Source organism: Lygodium microphyllum, chromosome 17, assembly GCF_053477565.2.
Source record: "Lygodium microphyllum isolate KBCC chromosome 17, Lygodium_microphyllum_v1.1.10, whole genome shotgun sequence".
NCBI lineage: Eukaryota > Viridiplantae > Streptophyta > Polypodiopsida > Schizaeales > Lygodiaceae > Lygodium > Lygodium microphyllum.
The window spans coordinates 13,611,806-13,630,509 of record NC_141151.1 but is presented as its reverse complement, the minus strand read 5'-3'; the positions used below and the strand labels follow the sequence as shown (position 1 = coordinate 13,630,509).

Here is an 18,704-nt window from a genome sequence, read left to right as displayed (position 1 = left end):
CTAAGTACATACTCTTTTGCCTTTGATGTTGTCTCCTTATCACCATGATGGAGAGGAAATACCCACAATGAGCTTAAGGAGAAGAAGAGAATAAGACATTTTCTCATTCCATGTCCGTCGCCCTCTCACATTCTCAACCCATGCACTCTTGCTCATGAAGTCACTCACCACGAGGGGATGGAAAAGAGAAGATAGCATGCAAAGAGCTTACACTCCATGTACCTCGCTCTCTCACAAGCTCTCAACTAACTCTTCTACACTCTCCCTCTCAAGGAAACAATTGCAAGAATTCAAGAAGACAAAGTTTACATGCACATGAATAGCCTTTTCCATAGTTCTCATCCTTTTTAATATAAGAAATTTAGGGTTAGGGTTTCCCTATGTTGCTTGGGCATCATGCCCCTTTTGTGGCCTTTTTGATTGGTCATGACTTCTATTCATGCTTTTAGACCTCATTCTTTAACTAGAAAATTACTAATACAAACAAATGACGACTTCAAAGTATCAATTAGTGTGACAATTTGCTAGGGTAGGAGCCTGACTCTCAACAAAATGATAACATAAGGTGTTACACAACCGTTTTCTTTTCAAATATTTATAGGTCCCTTCATAAGGCTCAGGTATCTGGAGTGTTGTTAGAGTAGAGTTGAGGAAGCGCCTTCGTAAACAATTTTGTAAGATTATCCTCTCTCTTCCAGCAAACCACATCAATGTTCTCATCCAATATCTTCTCCCGAATGAAATGGTATTGAATCTAAATGTGCTTCGATCTAGCATGAAACATTGGGTTCTGTGCCAAAGCAATGCAACTCTCATTGTCGCAAATGAAATGTCGTAAGACCTATCTGAGGACAATCAAGCTCTTCGAGCAACCTCCGAAGCCATACTGTCTCACATGCGATAGAAGATCTTCATAGTTAATAAGATGAAATTTTAAAAGAAAGTAACAAAAAAGAAAATGAAAATAAAAACAAAAAAGTGAAAAAAGACAAACAAAAGGACAATGAAAAAGAGAATATGAAACATAAAGATTTAAAAGATGAAGGAAAGGCAAAAGTTGCATGAGAGATAGCATGATCACACGCGCTGCACCTAGGAAGTACACTAGCCCTCTCCCCACTTTTACAATCCTAGGGCACATCAAGGTAGGATACCACATCTTAGACTATTGACTCATCACTTGTGCACTGCATTGCACAAACTATTATGCCCCGATAAGGTCCTTAAGTGTGGGGGGAACAACAACCCAAGTCTCTATGATACTAGCATGAACACCTCACATTGCACTATGAAGTAGTTGCAACCTAGGAGGTGATTATCATTGCATGTACATTGAAGGCTTAAAGCAAACATAGGGAGACATTGTAGGAATCCTATAGCTGAAAGCCACATCACAAAGATATGCAAGTCAAAGTCACTATCAAGGGCCACGGTAATGACTAGATCACCTCCATCACCTACCCAGTCATAGACTCTCACATGATTATCTTTGACTCATGTGAGTAGTCCATAGAGGTCTAGTCCCTTGCCCATGACAAGTTGTACACCTTCACTAAGAGGCACTTGATCTTCCACAACCAACACCACTAAGCCTTTCCCAACAATACATATCACGTGATGATGCTAGATGCCAAAGGGATTAACACTTGTTTAAGAAGATGGGATATATAATGTCATGGTAGCAATAGCCGAAGAAGTGATGGATAAAGAGAGTGGCAACAAAATAAGAAGTGTAGTGAAGAAGTGCATGGGTGATGACCAACCATGACAAATTTTCAAATGTCTTCAAATATTTGATTTGTCGTGTTGTGATCCTTTGCGAGGATCACTGGCATACTCCTATGCAAGTTGTAAATATATATTTTCAGATAAGATATTGAAAGGGATGCTTCTACTCGTTTTGAATTGTCCATTGCAAGGTCACACACACACACACACACATCTTCCCTTAGACTTGTTCTTTACATCTTTCTTTGTACATAGTCCTTTGCCTCAACCAATATGGATTGCTCTGACCAACCTTTATGATGTGGAATTCCATCAAAAGCAATGTGTTAACTAGCCCTTGGGAGTCTCTCATTTTCACTTAATGAATGGCCACCATATCTATGCGAATGATAATAATGTCCAAAACATTGAGATTCCCTCTTTGAACTAAGAGAAACAAATTCTACAGAAGGGTGTACAACTTGACATTATACAAAGTTTGTTGTCTTTCATTCAAGAAATAAATGTCTAGTTCTTTATTTTTCCTCTCAATTGCTCTCATTCTTTGTCTACATGGTCCATGATAACTTACATTTGATGCGTTACCCTATGCTATTATCATGTATAAGTGTGAATATTTGCATTTCTTGGGGGTGCAAATCCTTGTTTGCTACTATGACAAGCTAGGTATATGGGTGGCTCCCTTCTTGCAAGAGCTCATAATGTTCAAGGAATGGGGATTCGCATGTCTATCACTTCTTGTTGTTGCTCTCCTTGCAATAGGTAACATTGTGTATGCTTGTAGATGTGCAAATTTTCATTGTCAAGCACTTACGACTCGATTGCAAAATGTGAACTTGTACTTACTATCGTGGCTAAGGTTCATGCTCATTGTGAATCTGTTGCGAGTTGTGAACTAGCACTTGCCATGTGGCTAGCATTGACCCCCTCAATGTTGGTTGCAAATGAAGGTTAGTTGTTGGAACAAGTGATCGACCAAAAGATGTGAGCCACCATTTGGAGCCATGGTTATCGGGTCACTCTCAATTGTGGTTGCAAATGCAAGTTTGGAGCTGGAGCAAGTAATTGGTGAGTAGTAATTGCGAGTCATGATTGTATAGAGCACATTCTTTGAGTAAATTTGGTCATCTGTTGAATTTGATTATCTTGAGGCGAGTTGAGGTTCTATTGATCACATAAATATTTGAATAATTTTGGCCATTGATTCTCTCAAAATCTTGGGCGGGCCCACGGGCGCGATGGCCATGCGTCAAGGCCAAATGGGACGGATGCGCGGTCCAAGGAAGCTAGAAGAAGGATGCAGGCCCGAATTCAACGAAGGAGGAAGGAAACGAGTGAAAGGTCGGGGGGCTTATATTTAAGTAGTTGAGCTTTTTCCTCCAAAGCTCTTTGGTATTTGAAGCAAAAATTTTGCAGATTTCCGCCATAGCTGCGAGCTTCTTTGACCCCCGTGTTTCGCCCTCTTCTCTTATCCTCTCTTAGACACCTTCTCTTCCCGTTCTTCTCTGTGTTGTTGTCTGATTCCTTTGTATCTTCGCTCGTTCATATTTCTCGTGCCATCTTTCTTTCCTCCATTCCTTATCCGCAGGTTTCTGACCCTTCCGCCTGATTCCATTCTTTTTCGATCTGCTTCCCTGAAACTGCTCGACAAGTCCGCAAACTTGTGTATTGTCGCGCTAGGGTTCCGTCTAACGGACCCAGGAGAGGTACAGGGATACCACGGTGTTGGAAGGAGAGCTTACACGCGGGAGAGAGGAGGAGCGCATCGGTTAAATCATCCCTTCCGCTAGGAGCGGCAGGCGAGAGCAGTGCCTTATCAGGTACCTTCCACTATTCTCCATATTCATTCTCCTCTTACCCTAGGTTATTCCTCCTGCATTTGCGGACCCGCCTTTCGTTCGATCCTATAAGCGTTTCTTTTTTCGGCTTCAAACCTGTTGATATGGATCACATGAACCTTTATGTGCCGCTTGATCAGTCGCCTCAGTGGCGTCTCTGCTTGATATCCATGGCATGTGTTTCAACCTGCGTTCGGTGGATTCTTGGACCTGTGGCTAGAGGAGACCAAATTGGCAGGGGGGGACTTGAATAGTGCCCTGATTTCTTCCATTTGTAACGTTTCTATTCTTCAAAGTTTTTGGCCTCACAGCACCTTCCACACAGATCGTTGAAGGTGCAAACTCTTTGTGTCTTTACTTTTGGATGGTCATACTTATTGTGCCTTTGTGGACTGTTTGCCATCGGTTCTTGTTTGCCTCATTGATATGTATAATTGAGATGTTTTAGCAGGGCTGAAATTGTCTACTGCACACCCTTTACACAATTATTATGGCTATCTATGTGAAGGTCAGGTTTGCCACAGCCTGGAATCATGGATGAAGTTGCTGAAGACTGGGATAATTGCTGCCCATTATGCATGGAGGAGATGGATTCAACTGACAGACAGCTGAATCCATGTCGCTGTGGTTATCAGGTCCATTGCGTGTACTTGATGGTTTTGTCATGAATTTTCCTGTTCAATCTTTATGGCGTTTCTAGTCTCTGTATATGTTGAAGAAAAAAATCAGCATCTGCTGTGAGCAATATCTTTTACTAATTAAACACGGATCAACAGTCTTTCTTATTTGCCAAGTTCAAATGTCAAGATGCATCTGTCATAATATGCAACACCTTTAGAATCATCATGATAGTTATGACCAAATGCAATAACAGTCCATTTGGTTTCATGTTCATAGGTCCATTATTCAGGAACAAGCAAGTTGAGGTGATCTGCAAACATTACTTTGGGCTTGGTCATATCAAGTTAGAATGCTGGGATCTTTTAGGATTTTAGGAATCCTCGAGTCCACGATTGAATTTGAGGAGCCACACAGTTCTTTAATAGAACCATTTTTGGAAAGCAGTGTCTTTTGAGATAGTGAGGTGTATCTTACAAACCACAAGACAACTCATACAATTGCTAGTGCTAGTTGTGCTCAAATTAATCTCAGAAACAATGGGTTGCAATGTCTCTTAGACCTCGCAATTTAACTCCTTTGGTGTGTGTTGGCTTGCTGTTGTAGGATAATGACTACAAGGGGGAATATGTCAATGAGAATCAATGTTGTTGACAACCATTTGATGTTCCTTGCTGTAGAGCTTATGTAGAGATTATGAGTGTATTTGTTTGTTGTTTTGTTTTTTTTTGGGGGGGGGGGGGGGTGGGGATTTTGCAAGGACACTTTGCGTGTTCAATGAAACTAGAGTTTTGAAATTTCTTCTCAAGATTGATACATAAGCTTTAAGGTCAAAAGTTTGGATAAAATGCACTCAGTGTAATATGAGGTAGTGTGCATATTAATAGTGCAAATTGTAAAGCCTATGGGTTAAGCAAGAAGTACATGTCTTGTACAATAGAAGTGATTGCTTTCTCTCTATCTTTAAACTGTTGCCTTCTTTGAGCCATTGCATGGCATATGTGTTTACAAATAGTGTGTTGATAGTAAATTGAAGAATTCTAATTTGATTGCCTCTTTAAGAAGGGTTCAAGAGTGGCTTAGATATTGTTACAACTATTGCATTTGGCAAAGAGATTCTTATTACATGATTTCAACTTGATAGTTGACCAATCTAATCTGCATTTGCGTTGTCTTTTGGACTTCTAGGACTAGATTAGGTGGTCATACATTATTTAGGTGATTCTTGTATATTGTCAACCTTTCTACAATTGTCCTTTGGGCTTTTGGGACTAGATTAGGTGGTCATACTGCTTAGGTGATTTTTGTATGCTGTTAACTTTTGTACGATCTCTATTTTGAAGCCATTTTAATGGGTTTTGCTTACAAGTTCTCAAGAGACTTGCCTCTGTTTCTAGCATTTTGGTTGTTTGTAGTTGTTATCAATTTGGAAGAAGTCAAATTACGATTTTGATTTTGATTATGCAATGTTATTTTCTCTCATTGTTGTGGTCTCTTCTATCATTCAATCTATTCTCATAGTTCTTAAATGTGATTTGAACTCAAATCTCTCTCATGAAGTTGAGTAAAATGGATGTTGTTGAATAGTGATTTTGCGAGGCCCATTAATGTAATGTATGTCTACACCTAACATCAAAGAATCCTCTCCTTTTTTGTTTTGAGTCTCTTTTTCTTCCTCTTAAGAGGTTCCAATCTCTTTTTTCTTCCTCTTAGAGGGTCCTCTTGTTGCTTTTATGCTTTGTATTGGCAATCCACCTTTGGCATGCATTCAACATCATGGTTCAAGAAGTTGATAACTTCTCTTGTTGTTAAGGTCTTGAGTATTTTGGCTTGTCTTTTGTTGCACAACATTGTATCTAGGTGTTGCAAAAAGTATTTGGGATGGTACGGTACAACAGATGAAAGTAACAATAGGTCCAAAACAAAGTAGATTTTGAATGCAAGAGAGCATTCTCTATGCTCTCTATTAATGGTACAGGGCCCAAGCTAATTGTGGTAGGAAAAGTAAGATTGAGCTCTTGCAACCAATGGCCTAGTGCTTGCTAAGTGTCAAAGAAGTTTGAGAAGTCCTTGTGCAAGATAGATTAAGTGGCTTGAGCTCTTGGTAATGAATGTTAACTTGGTGTTTACATGTGTGTAATAGTTGCCCCCCTTGAAATGTGTATGTGTATATTATATAATAGATGTATGTTTTTGACTCATAATAATGTCTTCCTATAATTGTCACGTAATTGACGTGACAATTTGTAGATGGTAGTAAGAAAGCAATCATTCACATACATTGTTCAAGTTCTCAACTTAGCTTAGAGCATTTGTACGACCTTGTGATGTCTATCTTGATAGAGGAGTAGTTGGTGATGATGCTAAGGTAGGGAGCTTGGATTTGTGGCAATGTGGATTTATTGAAGCAGCTAAATATGACCCAAATTTGGCGGCATTCATCTTCTATTACCAAATCCCTCAATTCTTTACCTTTCTCACAATTGTTTTTTAATGCAACGAATATACCTTCTTTTAGGAATTTTAGTAACACATATTCAAATTGAGGCTTGCTAATAGTAGCCCTATTTTACTATGAAGGTTTTGCCTATTTGAGATCCCTAAATTTAAGGATCTCTCTAATTTAAGTGCCTCTTGAGATTTTTTGGGACTCTCCATTATAGCATCAAATGTAAGATACCTCAATGTACAACAAAAACAATTTCGAAGTCTCAATTTGGGCTCATTAGAGCATTGATTTTCTTTGTTGGATGGTTTAAACATAAGCCCCTAGCAAACCTTACGCCATTGGAAAAGCTGTTGGAATTGCAGAATTGGAGTTGGATTAAGGTGCATGAACTAAACTTTGTATATGTAATTGTGCACTCTTAGTAGTCGGAGATCTTGAGGGACTAGGATTGCTAGATGATGACAACTCTTCAAAAGTTGCATTAGAAGAAGGGTCGTCAGACGATGAATCAAAGGATGAAGCGTTAGAGGAGGATACGACATTGGTGGATGAACCATAGAGTAGATCTTAGCAGATCTTGCTACGAAGAGTGCAATATGATTGCGAATTCATGGTGGAGTGATTATAATGAGCATCAAAAGGGAGTGGTTGGAAATTTTTAGTGTTTTGGATTAAGGAAAAGCTGGATAGGAGTTATTGAAGTGACCACTTCGTATCAAACCGGCAACTCTTCAAAAGACACCTCAAAAGAAGAGGTGTTAGATGACAAATCAAAGGATGAAGCCTCCAAGCAAGGACCAAAAACAATGGATTACGACATTGATGGATGAACCATAGAGAAGATCTTAGCAGATATTGTTGCACAGAGTGCAATAGATTTGCTAGTCCATGGTGTAGTGATTGAAATGAGCACCAAAAAAGAGTGGTTGGAATTTCTTTGGGTTTTGGATTACAGAAAATTTGGATTGGAGTTACTAGAACTCACCACTTTGTATCAAGTAGGAGCACGCGATGTACATACTGCTCATGATCAAGAAGAGACTACAAGTGACTCTTTGGAGTCAAACTCAGAAAGGGGTGATGATGAGGTTCACCTAGCCCCTTTGGGGACTGTGGGGATCTTTTCTCTTAGTGGACTTCACTCTTTTATTGACAAGTGTGTGCACATGCCTCCTATCGTGCTTGCTTTCTTGTGCTTTATCATGTGTGCTGTTCTCAGATGCAAGGTAGGCTGGTCTAGTATAACGAGGCACAAATTTCCATGGCAAGGGGATTGAAGCATGGTTGCTGACCCTATGTGCTTTAGCTGTACAGTTTTGCTTAAAGGTCAGGCTCTTGTTCTTCCAGCATATTGTTCTTTGGTGGCAACAAGAATGTGTTTGTTGTTGATTCCTTGTTTTTGGTTACTGCTTCAAGGTATTTGGAGAGAGGTTACTTGTTTGCAAAATCTTAGGTAAGCATCCAAAGAGATGCTTAGGGGGGCTGCTGGATGGTGCTTGTGTGGGACTTGAAAGATTGTAGTATAGGTGGTGTCACTTGTATATTAAACAAATCATAAAATCCATTGTACATACAAAATAGAGTTACAATGGAACTGTCAGTTTGGAGTTTGATAGGGCCACGCTGCCACTCTTGATTGTGTGGATGTGGCTTAGGAAATAATGGACACTGAATGCCACAAGTTACTTATGAACTGGGCCATTAATTGTAAATGTACCACAAAGGTGATAGTATTGTCTGAGTATCTTAAGGTTTGATCAAGGAGCTTGCAGGGAACATGAACTTCATTAGTTTTGATCATGTTAAAGATGCATCTGGCTCCCTTCGTTTTGGTGGCCTGGAAAAATCTAATATATAGGCTGTATTCCTTGTTCAAAAAATCTTAATACCTAATGTGTAGCTACAGCACCTGACTTGAAAAATGTTACATCTGTCTTGGCAGGTCTGTTTGTGGTGCTGGAATCATATAATGGAAATGGCAGAGAAGGACAGCACAGAAGGTCGTTGCCCAGCTTGCAGGACACCATATGACAAAGAAAGGATAGTGTCTGCAACAGTGAGTTGTGACAGGTAAAACCCTTGGGTTCATCCTTCCATAGCGGCACCCAGATCTCTCTGGTTGTGTTCCTTGTCAAGCTATGCATGGTTTAATTAGCTGTCTAAATGGTTTCATGCTTTTTTTGTCTTTTGTCTGTTGTATTACTAACTGGCGTGTTCTACCTTAGACAGCACAAGTGCCCCATTGATAAGACGATTAGGCCTTCTGTGTTAGTAGATTTTAAGTTCTTTTAATAGTTTCTAACACTAACATGGGCAAGGATTATTGGGATAAATATTTGAAGATGTGTAGAAAAGATATTTCACAATTAAATTGAGAGTTATTTTTCTTGTTCTGGTGGAGCAGACTTGTTGATGTTAATGAAAAAAAACAGAAACCTGGTAAAGCAAAGTCGAAGGCAGTGGAAGGAAGAAAAAATTTGAGCAATGTTCGCGTGATCCAAAGGAATTTGGTTTACGTTGTTGGAATACCTGCAAATCTGGCAGACGAGGAGGTGCACAGCTCTTGACTGCTTGCTATCGAAATGTAAATTAAATACAGCATTATCTCATACAAAAAACTTTATTCAATGGCTGCAGACATTAGAGCGGAAAGAGTACTTTGGCCAGTATGGAAAGATATTGAAAATTTCAGTATCTAAGTCTACTGGTCATAGCTCTCAACATTCCTCTGGAGGAACAAGTGTCAGTGTGTGAGTATTGTGAGCTTTGCAACAAAATTGGAATTCTTACAACGTCACAGAAAAATCGAATCATTTGTTTTCATATGTTCTCGGCTTACCGCAGATATGTAACCTATGTGAAGGAAGAAGATGCATTGCGTTGCATTCAGGCTGTAAATGGTTACGCCTTGGAGGGAAAGGTTTTGAAGTGAGTGCCGTCTTGTCAGTTGATGTAGCTTTTTTAAAATAAAAATTTTCTTATGCTAATATCACAGGTGATTCTAATGGTCCAGGGCTTGCTTTGGGACTACAAAATATTGCAATGCATGGTTAAAACATATGGTAGGGTGCTGAGATTTCATGTCCTGATTTACTGCATGTGGACTTGCCAAAAGCTGCTCTACAGATTTGTCTGTCTGTTTTGCAGCCTTGCAATAATCCTGATTGCTTGTACTTGCACGACGAGGGTACACGAGAAGATAGTTTTACCAAGGAGGAGATGATTGCAAAGTATGGAAGGTGAGAAAAATGTCAAGCTTTTGAACAAATGGGTTTGTTGAATGGATTTCCTGCAGGGGCAAAGTGTTTTTGCCCATTACCATAGGGAAAAATTGAACAAGAGTACTTACAAACAACTGCGTACTGTCTGTGGCTTCAGAGACCCTCTTTAACTGCTTGTAAAATACAAGTAGAGCTCCAGTTTTCTCACTTTCCAGAGAGTTGTATTTTCTAGACTTCACATCAAATATTTGCGGTAGAAAACAGTTTGTAAGTTTCAAAAGTTAAGACTTCAACTATTTTCAAGCTATCCTAGTGCTAGGCCTGCTTAGAGAGCTGGATATATGATGGGGCCTCCACCAAGAGCACACTAAAAGTCCACACACTTTAGTGCCTTGCTTTCTTTTTTTTGGGGGGGGGGCGGGTTTTGTGTGCACCTGCCTCTATCTACATTTTTCACTAAATTGGTGTGTATCTCCTCATCCTCTCTAGTGGCATATGGACAAATCATTGAAATGGTGGAGAGCATTTTTGGTGAATTTGGAAAAGCAAGCTTCTTCTTAAATCAAGACGGTTCATATGGTGTTGTTTGGTTGGTGCCTTGCTGATGGACAGCTTCCTTGCAAAACATAGCTTTGGCACCATCGGCTATCCTTTCTATCCTCAAGCTCTTAATACCTAAACTCTTGGTATAAAGTCTCTAAATGTTTAAAGTGCATTATTTTGAGTCCCAACATTAAGTATAGGCACTACAACCATATGAACAATTTTTTTCTTTGGATGTAGCATCAGATGTAGGTCCATGATTTATTAGCTCAGTTAGTAGCATACTAGTATTGAACAGTACTAATTAGACGCTATTAGATGTGATAACCTTGGTATTGTATCAGATCACCCATGATCTGAGAGAGGGTGGTAGTAGATATGTTGATTCATGGCTGAGTTTGCGCATGTGATTCAGTGGGCTAGGATACCATTCTATTTTCTAGATTATTTAGGCATTTTATGATCACTATTTTAATATTTTATGTGGCCGACGTGCTGCCATTTATGGCATTATCTCAGCCTATTTATTCAGGCTCGTCCACAGTCACTATTCATCAATTGGTAGGTTATCGTGGAGGGAGAGAAGCAGATGCCAGCCCCTTCACAACCATTTACTTTGATTGGTTCTATACAATCTCATATCTTGGTATATGGATTTCATCTTCCGAGTATCTCTTTGCTTCTAAGTTCTTTGTGTAGTGTTCTCTTTCCTTTGTCTCTTGTGTCCAGTAGTCTATTACAACAGCTTTCCACGCTTCCATCATTGCATCCACTTTTGACAGATATCTTGGGGTTCTCGGCCCATCATTGTGTACCTTGCATTAGAATATTCATGTCCTCGGGATAGGCTTCCCCTCATAGACCCACAATCCTAACATCATTTCCTTTAGGAATGTCCAAAACATGTAGTTAATGAGCATGGATTAGACAATCACTAGCTTTCATAAAGTCCATAAAACAATAATTTACATTATCTTGGTATTGTTTCTTCTCAATGATGGCCCTCATTTTTGTAAAAATGTGCTCCAAAGTGAAGAAGGCCCTTTTTAATTGAATGTGTCTTCTAGCTTTGTTTTAGTGGCTTTCTTTATATGAGCTTATCTCCAACTCCAAAAGATTGTTAAACAACTTGACCTATGCGGTTTAAATTAGGGTAGTACAAAGTTTTATGTATCTAGATTTGTGACTTCATGGATCCTTATAGACCAAGTAAAGAGGAAAAACAGGGTGGGCGGACCTCTAAGGCAATGCTGTACAAATATGGGTTCAAGTATGATGTGTTCTGAATTGCATGAAGGCCCTCTCATTGTACTTTGACCTCCCATTTTGGAGCTTGTAAATGGCTTTTGTAGCAATGAAAAGGGATGGCTAAGATAAGTAAGCGATGTGTAAGTATGAAAGGTGGATTGCTTAGGGGCAATGAGCATCTTGGAGTATTTGCTTGTAATCATACTAAATTTAAGGGTTATTTGTTGGAGTTTGAGGCTTTTGCTCTTCAAGAAGGGCCTTAGCTATCTTTGTCGTCCATCTTTTTAGTCCCTACTTGAGAGAAGTGGATACAACTTATTTCCATGTTGTGTCAAAAAAGCTCTATTGTTCTTCCCAGTCACATGTTAGAATTATCTTTGGATTGCTCACTCATAGATGCTCCACAATTTGCACTCTTTTTGGTAATATGTCTTTCTATTCATCATCATATTTATTTTTTTGTGGAAGGAATTCAATTGTAGTCTTTTTAGGATGGCAATTTTTTAGTTTTAGTATCTTATCCCTTTAGAGTGTGCTATCCTTGGTTGGCTTTGAGGTCCATCACACCTGCCTTGTTATTTTGAGGCTAATATTCTCGATAGGTGTTGTTACGTCCTAGCACATCAGAATGGGCACCAATAGCATTGGTCACAATGGTCATAAAGTGGCCTAGTGTGATTGCACTAGGGGTCCTTTAGGCTTTAGGGTTAGGGTAATTCAGTCCTACTTAGGTGAATCACTCTATGTTATATGTCATGGGTACTACTTGTGTGGTGTCTCCGTGTAGGTTGGATCCTAAGAGGATGTTTCTTTTGGGGTTTTGCATCCTTGACATTCAGATGGGCACTAGTAGCAATGGTCATGGTAGTCACAAAGTGACCTAGTGAGAATGCACCATGGGCACTTTAGGGTTAGGGCAACTGAGTCCTATTTATAAGACTCGAGACCCTACTGTGTGCATCATTGTGTGATAACCACTCTTGGATCTTAGGCATGTTGGAGACACACCCATACAGTGGGGCAACGTGGACTGTTGGTATGAGACGTCAGCTCTTAGGACTTGGTTGTAATATGGTACATTGCTAGCTCTCAAGCTCGAGGGTGAGCTTGTTTGACTCTATGGCTAGGAGGCGAGTTTGATGTCCATTCCATTTATGTTCTATGTTGTGTGTACGGCTTGTGTGGTGTCTTGTATGCTGAAGGCGGACAATTGTCGAGGGAGTAGAAGTCGAGAAAGAAAATCACTAGCTATGAATGTGTACTCCGAAAGACGAGGATCAACAAGATGGCTTGCTAGATGAGAAAATCCAATCCTTGATGGAGCAGGAACTGCAAAAATGTAAATGGTTGAGGTAGTAGGTGCTTGCTGGAGCTGTCGTTGATGCCAAGAAGGTGTCAGATTGCGAAATTCAACTTGATAGGTCGACTCCAGGTGGAGAGTATTGTTGCTAGGTGGAGTGTCACGTGGATGTGAAAATTTGATGCTTTGCTTATGTGTAATTGACATTTGATTAAAGGATTAATCAAATGTGCAATTAAAAGATGCACATGTGAGGTGCAAGCTACTTTTTTATAGTTGAAGGCCCAAGGACACTGTGAAAAAGATGGGTGTCAAGGGCACAAGTTGTAACAAGTTACACTTGTTAGTTGCCCCTAGGACCATTAATTGGCCATTAAGTGTCAGTGGTGACACTAGGGATTAGGCATTAATTAATGGATTAATGCTTGTCCAAGGGTCAATTAATGCATGGGATCACTTTGGGTTGCAAATGGCCTAGCCAATTAATTTTTGGATGGGCAATGTCAATTTTCTGGGCATGGATCAAAGGTTGAATTAATTAATTCTGAAAATTAACTAAATGGCTGGAAATTGCTGAAAATGGATTAAGAAAGCTGCCACTTGGCAAAACTTTCCCATGCAAGTGGGGGAAAGGCTAAATAGGGCTGAAGGGAGAGGGAAATCTTGTTTTTTCATTTTGGAGTTGTTGGAAAGAGGTGTTGGACTGTTGCTGCCAGCTTTTGGGGCCATTTCTCAGCCATTGGAGACCGTTTTGGTGATGGAGATTGCATATTCTTGATGTTGGGAAGTCGGCCATTGCTGCTGATGCACTTTCTCTTGAAGATCACAGTCTTTGATGCTCCTATTGTTGTTGATGCATCCGTTTGGGGCTGGTGCAGCAGGGCAGCAGCAGATTTTGATCAGTTTTTCGCGACAAATCTCAGAAATTTCTTTCTACAGCATTCTCTCATATCCTTCAGTCTATGCTCAGCCATTCTCAGCAATTCTTAGCCATTCGGAGGAGATCTTAGCCATTTTTGGTGGGCTGATTTGTAATTTCTGCTGTAAACCCTAATTTACAGCAGAAATTAGGGTTTAGCAGCCACCTTGGGATCCATGCCAGAGATTGAAGGCTCAAGGGATTGAAATCAGCAGCTGATAATTGAAGATTATCAAGGGATTTCAGGAGTTAGCCCAGCCCGAATTGATTTGGGGAAGCATTTGGCCAGCCAAGGGTCAAGTTGGAGAAGAAGTCCTGGGTGAATCAAGGGGCAAATGACCCAATAGGCTTGCTAGTCATTTATGACAGCAAGAGCAATTGGTTAGCAGGAGGAGGTTGAAGAATCTGGAGTTGTACTCCTTCCAATTGAATGAAAGCTAAAGAAATATTGCAAGGGGCGCCAATTTTGGGGCCAACAGGGTGTCTACTGTCCAAGAATGTTATGGTAAAGTGTGTATTTCATTTTATGTGCATTTATTTATTGTTGTAATTAACTCTTAAATTAGGTTATCACCACCCATTCCAAGAACGAAAGCTGGTTGCATGGTTTCATTGTCGGGACACATCAAATCTTTTGATTTGGTGGGCTCGAGGCACTTGATTGCAAGCCAAAGCTTTGTGCTAGTGCTAATTTTTGTGCTCAGCTGAGAAATTACAGCAACATGTCTTCATACAGTAAGATGGAATCAAGCAGTGATGATGCCTCTCAGTATGGACATTCTCATGGGAATGAAGGAAATGCAATGCCTAATCTTGGACAAGGTTCTCATGATGGACAACGAGCTGAAAATGTTGCTGTTGGGCGAGATGCAGGGCCTTCGAGCTGTCATGAGGTGGATGACTAGCAAAGTGAAGAGGAATTTGATGACCAGTTCAAGAATTGGATGAGGACAGCAGCAAATCTTTTTGCTGAATTGGCAAAGGATCCTCAGTTTACCCGATTTTTTAATTTTCCGAAGAAGGACAGCAAGGGCAAGAAGAAGAAGTCAACTTCTACACTTTTGGGACAGCAAGGTGCATCGAAGGTAGTGCCAAATCCTTCACTTGAAGCTTCTAAAGAGACCAATGAAGCTAAACAGTTGGTACCTGGGGCAAGGAATGCAAATACAAGGCGATTATGAAAGTGCCAATCCAATGGATTTTGGACAGCCGGGCATGCATGCTATGACGGGGCAGCCAAGATACTTTGGTGGTAACACGATCTTTCATGCAATGGTTGGCCAAGGGCCGCATATAGGAATGCATGGCACAAATCCCTATGGTATGTAGCAGCCAATGCATGGTGTGCAAGGCCCATTGTATTCGGGTATGGCTGGAAATGTTTAAAACCCTATGTATGGTAGCATTGGCTTGATGCTTGGGGCATAAAGTGGAATGTTTGACAATGCATCTGCACCCCCGAATGCTTATGGGGCTCAAGGAATGACTGTTGGTCATCCAAATGCTTCATTTGGGCTTGGTCATGATGTAAATACAGCAAATGCACCCTTTTTGCAGCAGCTAGTGTATGACAACTTGACTCCCAAAGGGAAAGCAAAAGACTATGAAGAGGGTGGAAAAGCAGTGAAGTTTGAGTCCTTCAATGGTGCACAAGATAGGCTGAAAGCTTTGACCTTCATTCAGCAGTTTGATGCAGCCCATTCAGGGGGAAACTTCATTGAATCCTCTAAGATTCGAAAGGCAACCACTTTCTTGAAGGGGAATGCATTGCAGTGGTGGTCCACGCTCTTGATGCAAGGTAGAGCACCGTCAACATGGATACAATTCAAGCAAATGTTTGCATCAAATTGGTTGACTAGTACCTTTGAGGTGGACATCATGATAGCTTGGAACAAGCTTGATGCAAAGGAATGCAAGAATTTAGAGCAATACAATAAGAAGTTTTGGGATGCATTGCTGCCCGTCACTTCTTATCGTGCCGTACCCCTTCATGAGCAAGTGGAGAAGTATGTATGTGGTTTGCCTAAAGGAATCAGGGATTTTTGCATTAAATCCACTGTTTCAAGCATATCTCAGCTTATAGAAATTGCTACTACAGTTGGTACATTGCTGCGTGGAAAGGATGCCGGCTTTCAAAACCATGATTAGTCAAATGTCAAGGAAAAGAAGGTTGAGAAAAATGGTAGATCTGAAAATCAGGTTGAAAAGAGGCAAAAACAATAGCAAAGACCTTCGAAAAGTGTGGCACAGTGTAGGGAATTGAGGGCTGCTAATAAATGTTACATATGTGAACAGGAGGGACACATTGCTAGGAACTGTCCTAATCAACAAGAAGCTGATAACGATGATAGCACATGAGAGAATCAGTGATGTATGGAATATCACACTGGGTTGCATGTGATGAAAGATCGGACATGCATTGTATGTTAGCAAGTGAAGCATGGTAGGCAAAAGATGCCGCAGTTTATTACAGCTTATGTAAGGATAAAGTATGTGTTTCAGAGAACTTAAGGAACGTAAAAGGGAGCAGCTGATCACCATGATGTGTTTTGTATTTTCCAAAGGGTGATTATATATTGCTGCATTTTGAAAAGGCAAGGTTGACAAGGTGAAAGGGCAAAAGGGAATGTATCCGAAGTTCAGAGTGAGGAACTATGGACCTTTCAAGGTGTTAGAGAGGATCAGCGATGTGGTATATCTGCTGAAATTGCCTCTACACTAACGGATACCCTATGCCTTTCATGTGAGCTTGTTGAGGCCTTTTTATGTTGATGTGCCTAAGGATGTATCTGCTGAAATTTAGTCCAATGTAGAGGAGCTGAATGACATATTGGCATCCGAGCAGATTTTGGCACATAAAGAGAAAAGGTCAAAGGTAAAGCTTCCATAAGCTATTGGGTGAAGTTTCACAACTGTTCACGAATGGATGCTAAATGGACGACTTGGCAGACCATCCTTAGTTGTTGCAGCTTTATCTTGATGCCTTTCAGTTAGAGCCGACTTTGGATCGGGCTCTTTCAGGTTCAGTAGGGCAAGGGTCCAGAGTACCACCTGATACTCAAGGGGGAGGTAGCACTTCCACTCCTCTAGGAATGGACTGTTCTCGTGTATAGTGGATCTCGGATGTATTCAGCATGCATCCAAGGTACTGTGCTGACAGTATGTCTGCCATGAGGTCACTATTGAGTGTACTAGTCACTGTGGTATGTATGCAGATGGGTATGGTTTTCACTGTAGCTTTGGAACTGTACATTTGCATTAAGTTATGATCATGAGAGACTGATTACCGAGTGCTAGTTTTTAGTGTATGATCATTAGTTTTAGTGGTATTTAGTTGGTTCTATGGACAGTAACATGTGTATTGAATGCCATTGACAATTCAGCCATGGTTTTGGCTCGGTTTATGCTTTACTATGGTTGTGTAATCAGCACTGTTGAGGAACACGAGTTTGGGATGCATCCGATGAGTTTGTGGCAATAGTTCTGGACTATTGTTGAGCTTTATGCTATATTTATGCTGGCTGGAAATTTTTAGCAAATGGTGGGCATATGAGATAGTTAGCCAGCAGTGACCAATGTTGTGTTGACTATGATGCCTTGTGGAAATTCCAGTGCACTATTGTTTCTTTGACACATTACAGTGCAATTGAGGACGATTGCAAGGATTTCAAGGGGTTGGTTTGTCACATGGATGTGAAAAATTGATGCTTTGCTTATGTTTAATTGACATTTGATTAAAGGATTAATCAAATGCGTAATTAAAAGATGCACATGTGAGGTGCAAGCTACTTTTTTTTTACAGCTGAAGGCCCAAGGACCCTATGAAAAAGATGGTTGTCAAAGGCAAAAGTTGTAACAAGTTACACTTGTTAGATTCTAGGTGAATTTTGGTGTCAGTTTGCCCCTAGGACCATTAATTGGCCATTAAGTGTTAGTGGTGACATTAGGGACTAGGCATTAATTAATGGATTAATGCTTGTCCAAGGGTCAATTAATGCATAGGATCACTTTGGGTTGTAAATGGCCTAGCCAATTAATTTTTGGATGGGCAATGTCAATTTTCTGGGCATGGATCAAAGGCTGAATTAATTTTTAGAATTAATTAATTTTGAAAATTAACTAAATGATTGGAAATTGCCGAAAATGGATAAAGAAAGCTGCCACTTGGCAAATTTTTCCCATGCAAGTGGGGGAAAGGCTAAATAGGGCTGAAGGGAGAGGAAAATCTCGTTTTTTCATTTTGGAGTTGTTGGAAAGAGGCGTTGGACTGTTGCTGCCAGCTTTTGGGGCCATTTCTCAGCCATTGGAGACCGTTTTGGTGATGGGATTGCGTATTCTTGACATTGGGAAGTTGGCAATTGCTGCTGATGCACTTTCTCCTGAAGATCACAGTCTCTGATGCTCCTATTGTTGTCAGTGCATCCGTTTGGGACTGGCACAGCAGGGCAGCAGTAGATTTTGATCAGTTCTTCGCGACAAATCTCAGAAATTTCTCTCTACAGCATTCTCTCATCTCCTTCAGCCTATGCTCAGCCATTCTTAGCAATTCTTAGCCATTCGGAGGAGATCTTAGCCATTTTTGGTGGGCTGATTTGTAATTTCTGCAGTAAACCCTAATTTACAGCAGAAATTAGGGTTTAGCAGCCACCTTGGGATCCGTGCCAGAGATTGAAGGCTCAAGGGATTGAAATTAGCAGCTGATAATTGAAGATTATCAAGGGATTTCAGGAGCCAGTCCATCCCGAATTGATTTGGGGCAGCATTTGGCTAGCCAAGGGTCAAATTGGAGAAGAAGTCCTGGGTGAATCAAGGGGCAAATGACCCAAAAGGCTTGCTGGTC

The 18,704-nt window shown here is 40.5% G+C and overlaps 1 protein-coding gene across 7 annotated transcripts in view; it reads left to right on the top strand.

Annotated features, from left to right (window-relative positions):
* Positions 1 to 3,053: 3,053 nt before the first annotated feature.
* The window catches only part of LOC148021584 (uncharacterized), a 34,913-nt gene continuing 19,262 nt past the window's right edge, over positions 3,054 to 18,704 (top strand). For 3 of the 7 annotated variants that reach the window (XR_015694343.1, XM_087697010.1, XM_087697006.1), the window contains exons 1-8: positions 3,055 to 3,548; positions 4,075 to 4,201; positions 8,576 to 8,703; positions 9,038 to 9,185; positions 9,271 to 9,383; positions 9,478 to 9,561; positions 9,647 to 9,695; positions 9,781 to 9,872. Coding sequence is in view for 6 of the 7 variants with exons in the window: in XM_087697010.1 (XP_087553136.1) it covers positions 4,100 to 4,201; positions 8,576 to 8,703; positions 9,038 to 9,185; positions 9,271 to 9,383; positions 9,478 to 9,561; positions 9,647 to 9,695; positions 9,781 to 9,872 (716 nt within the window). In the remaining variant the exon portion in view is untranslated. Of the gene's footprint in view, positions 3,549 to 3,706; positions 3,902 to 4,074; positions 4,202 to 8,575; positions 8,704 to 9,037; positions 9,186 to 9,270; positions 9,384 to 9,477; positions 9,562 to 9,646; positions 9,696 to 9,780; positions 9,873 to 18,704 lie in introns of all 7 variants that reach the window. The other 4 variants (XM_087697009.1, XM_087697007.1, XM_087697008.1 and 1 more) reach the window with 4 other exon arrangements.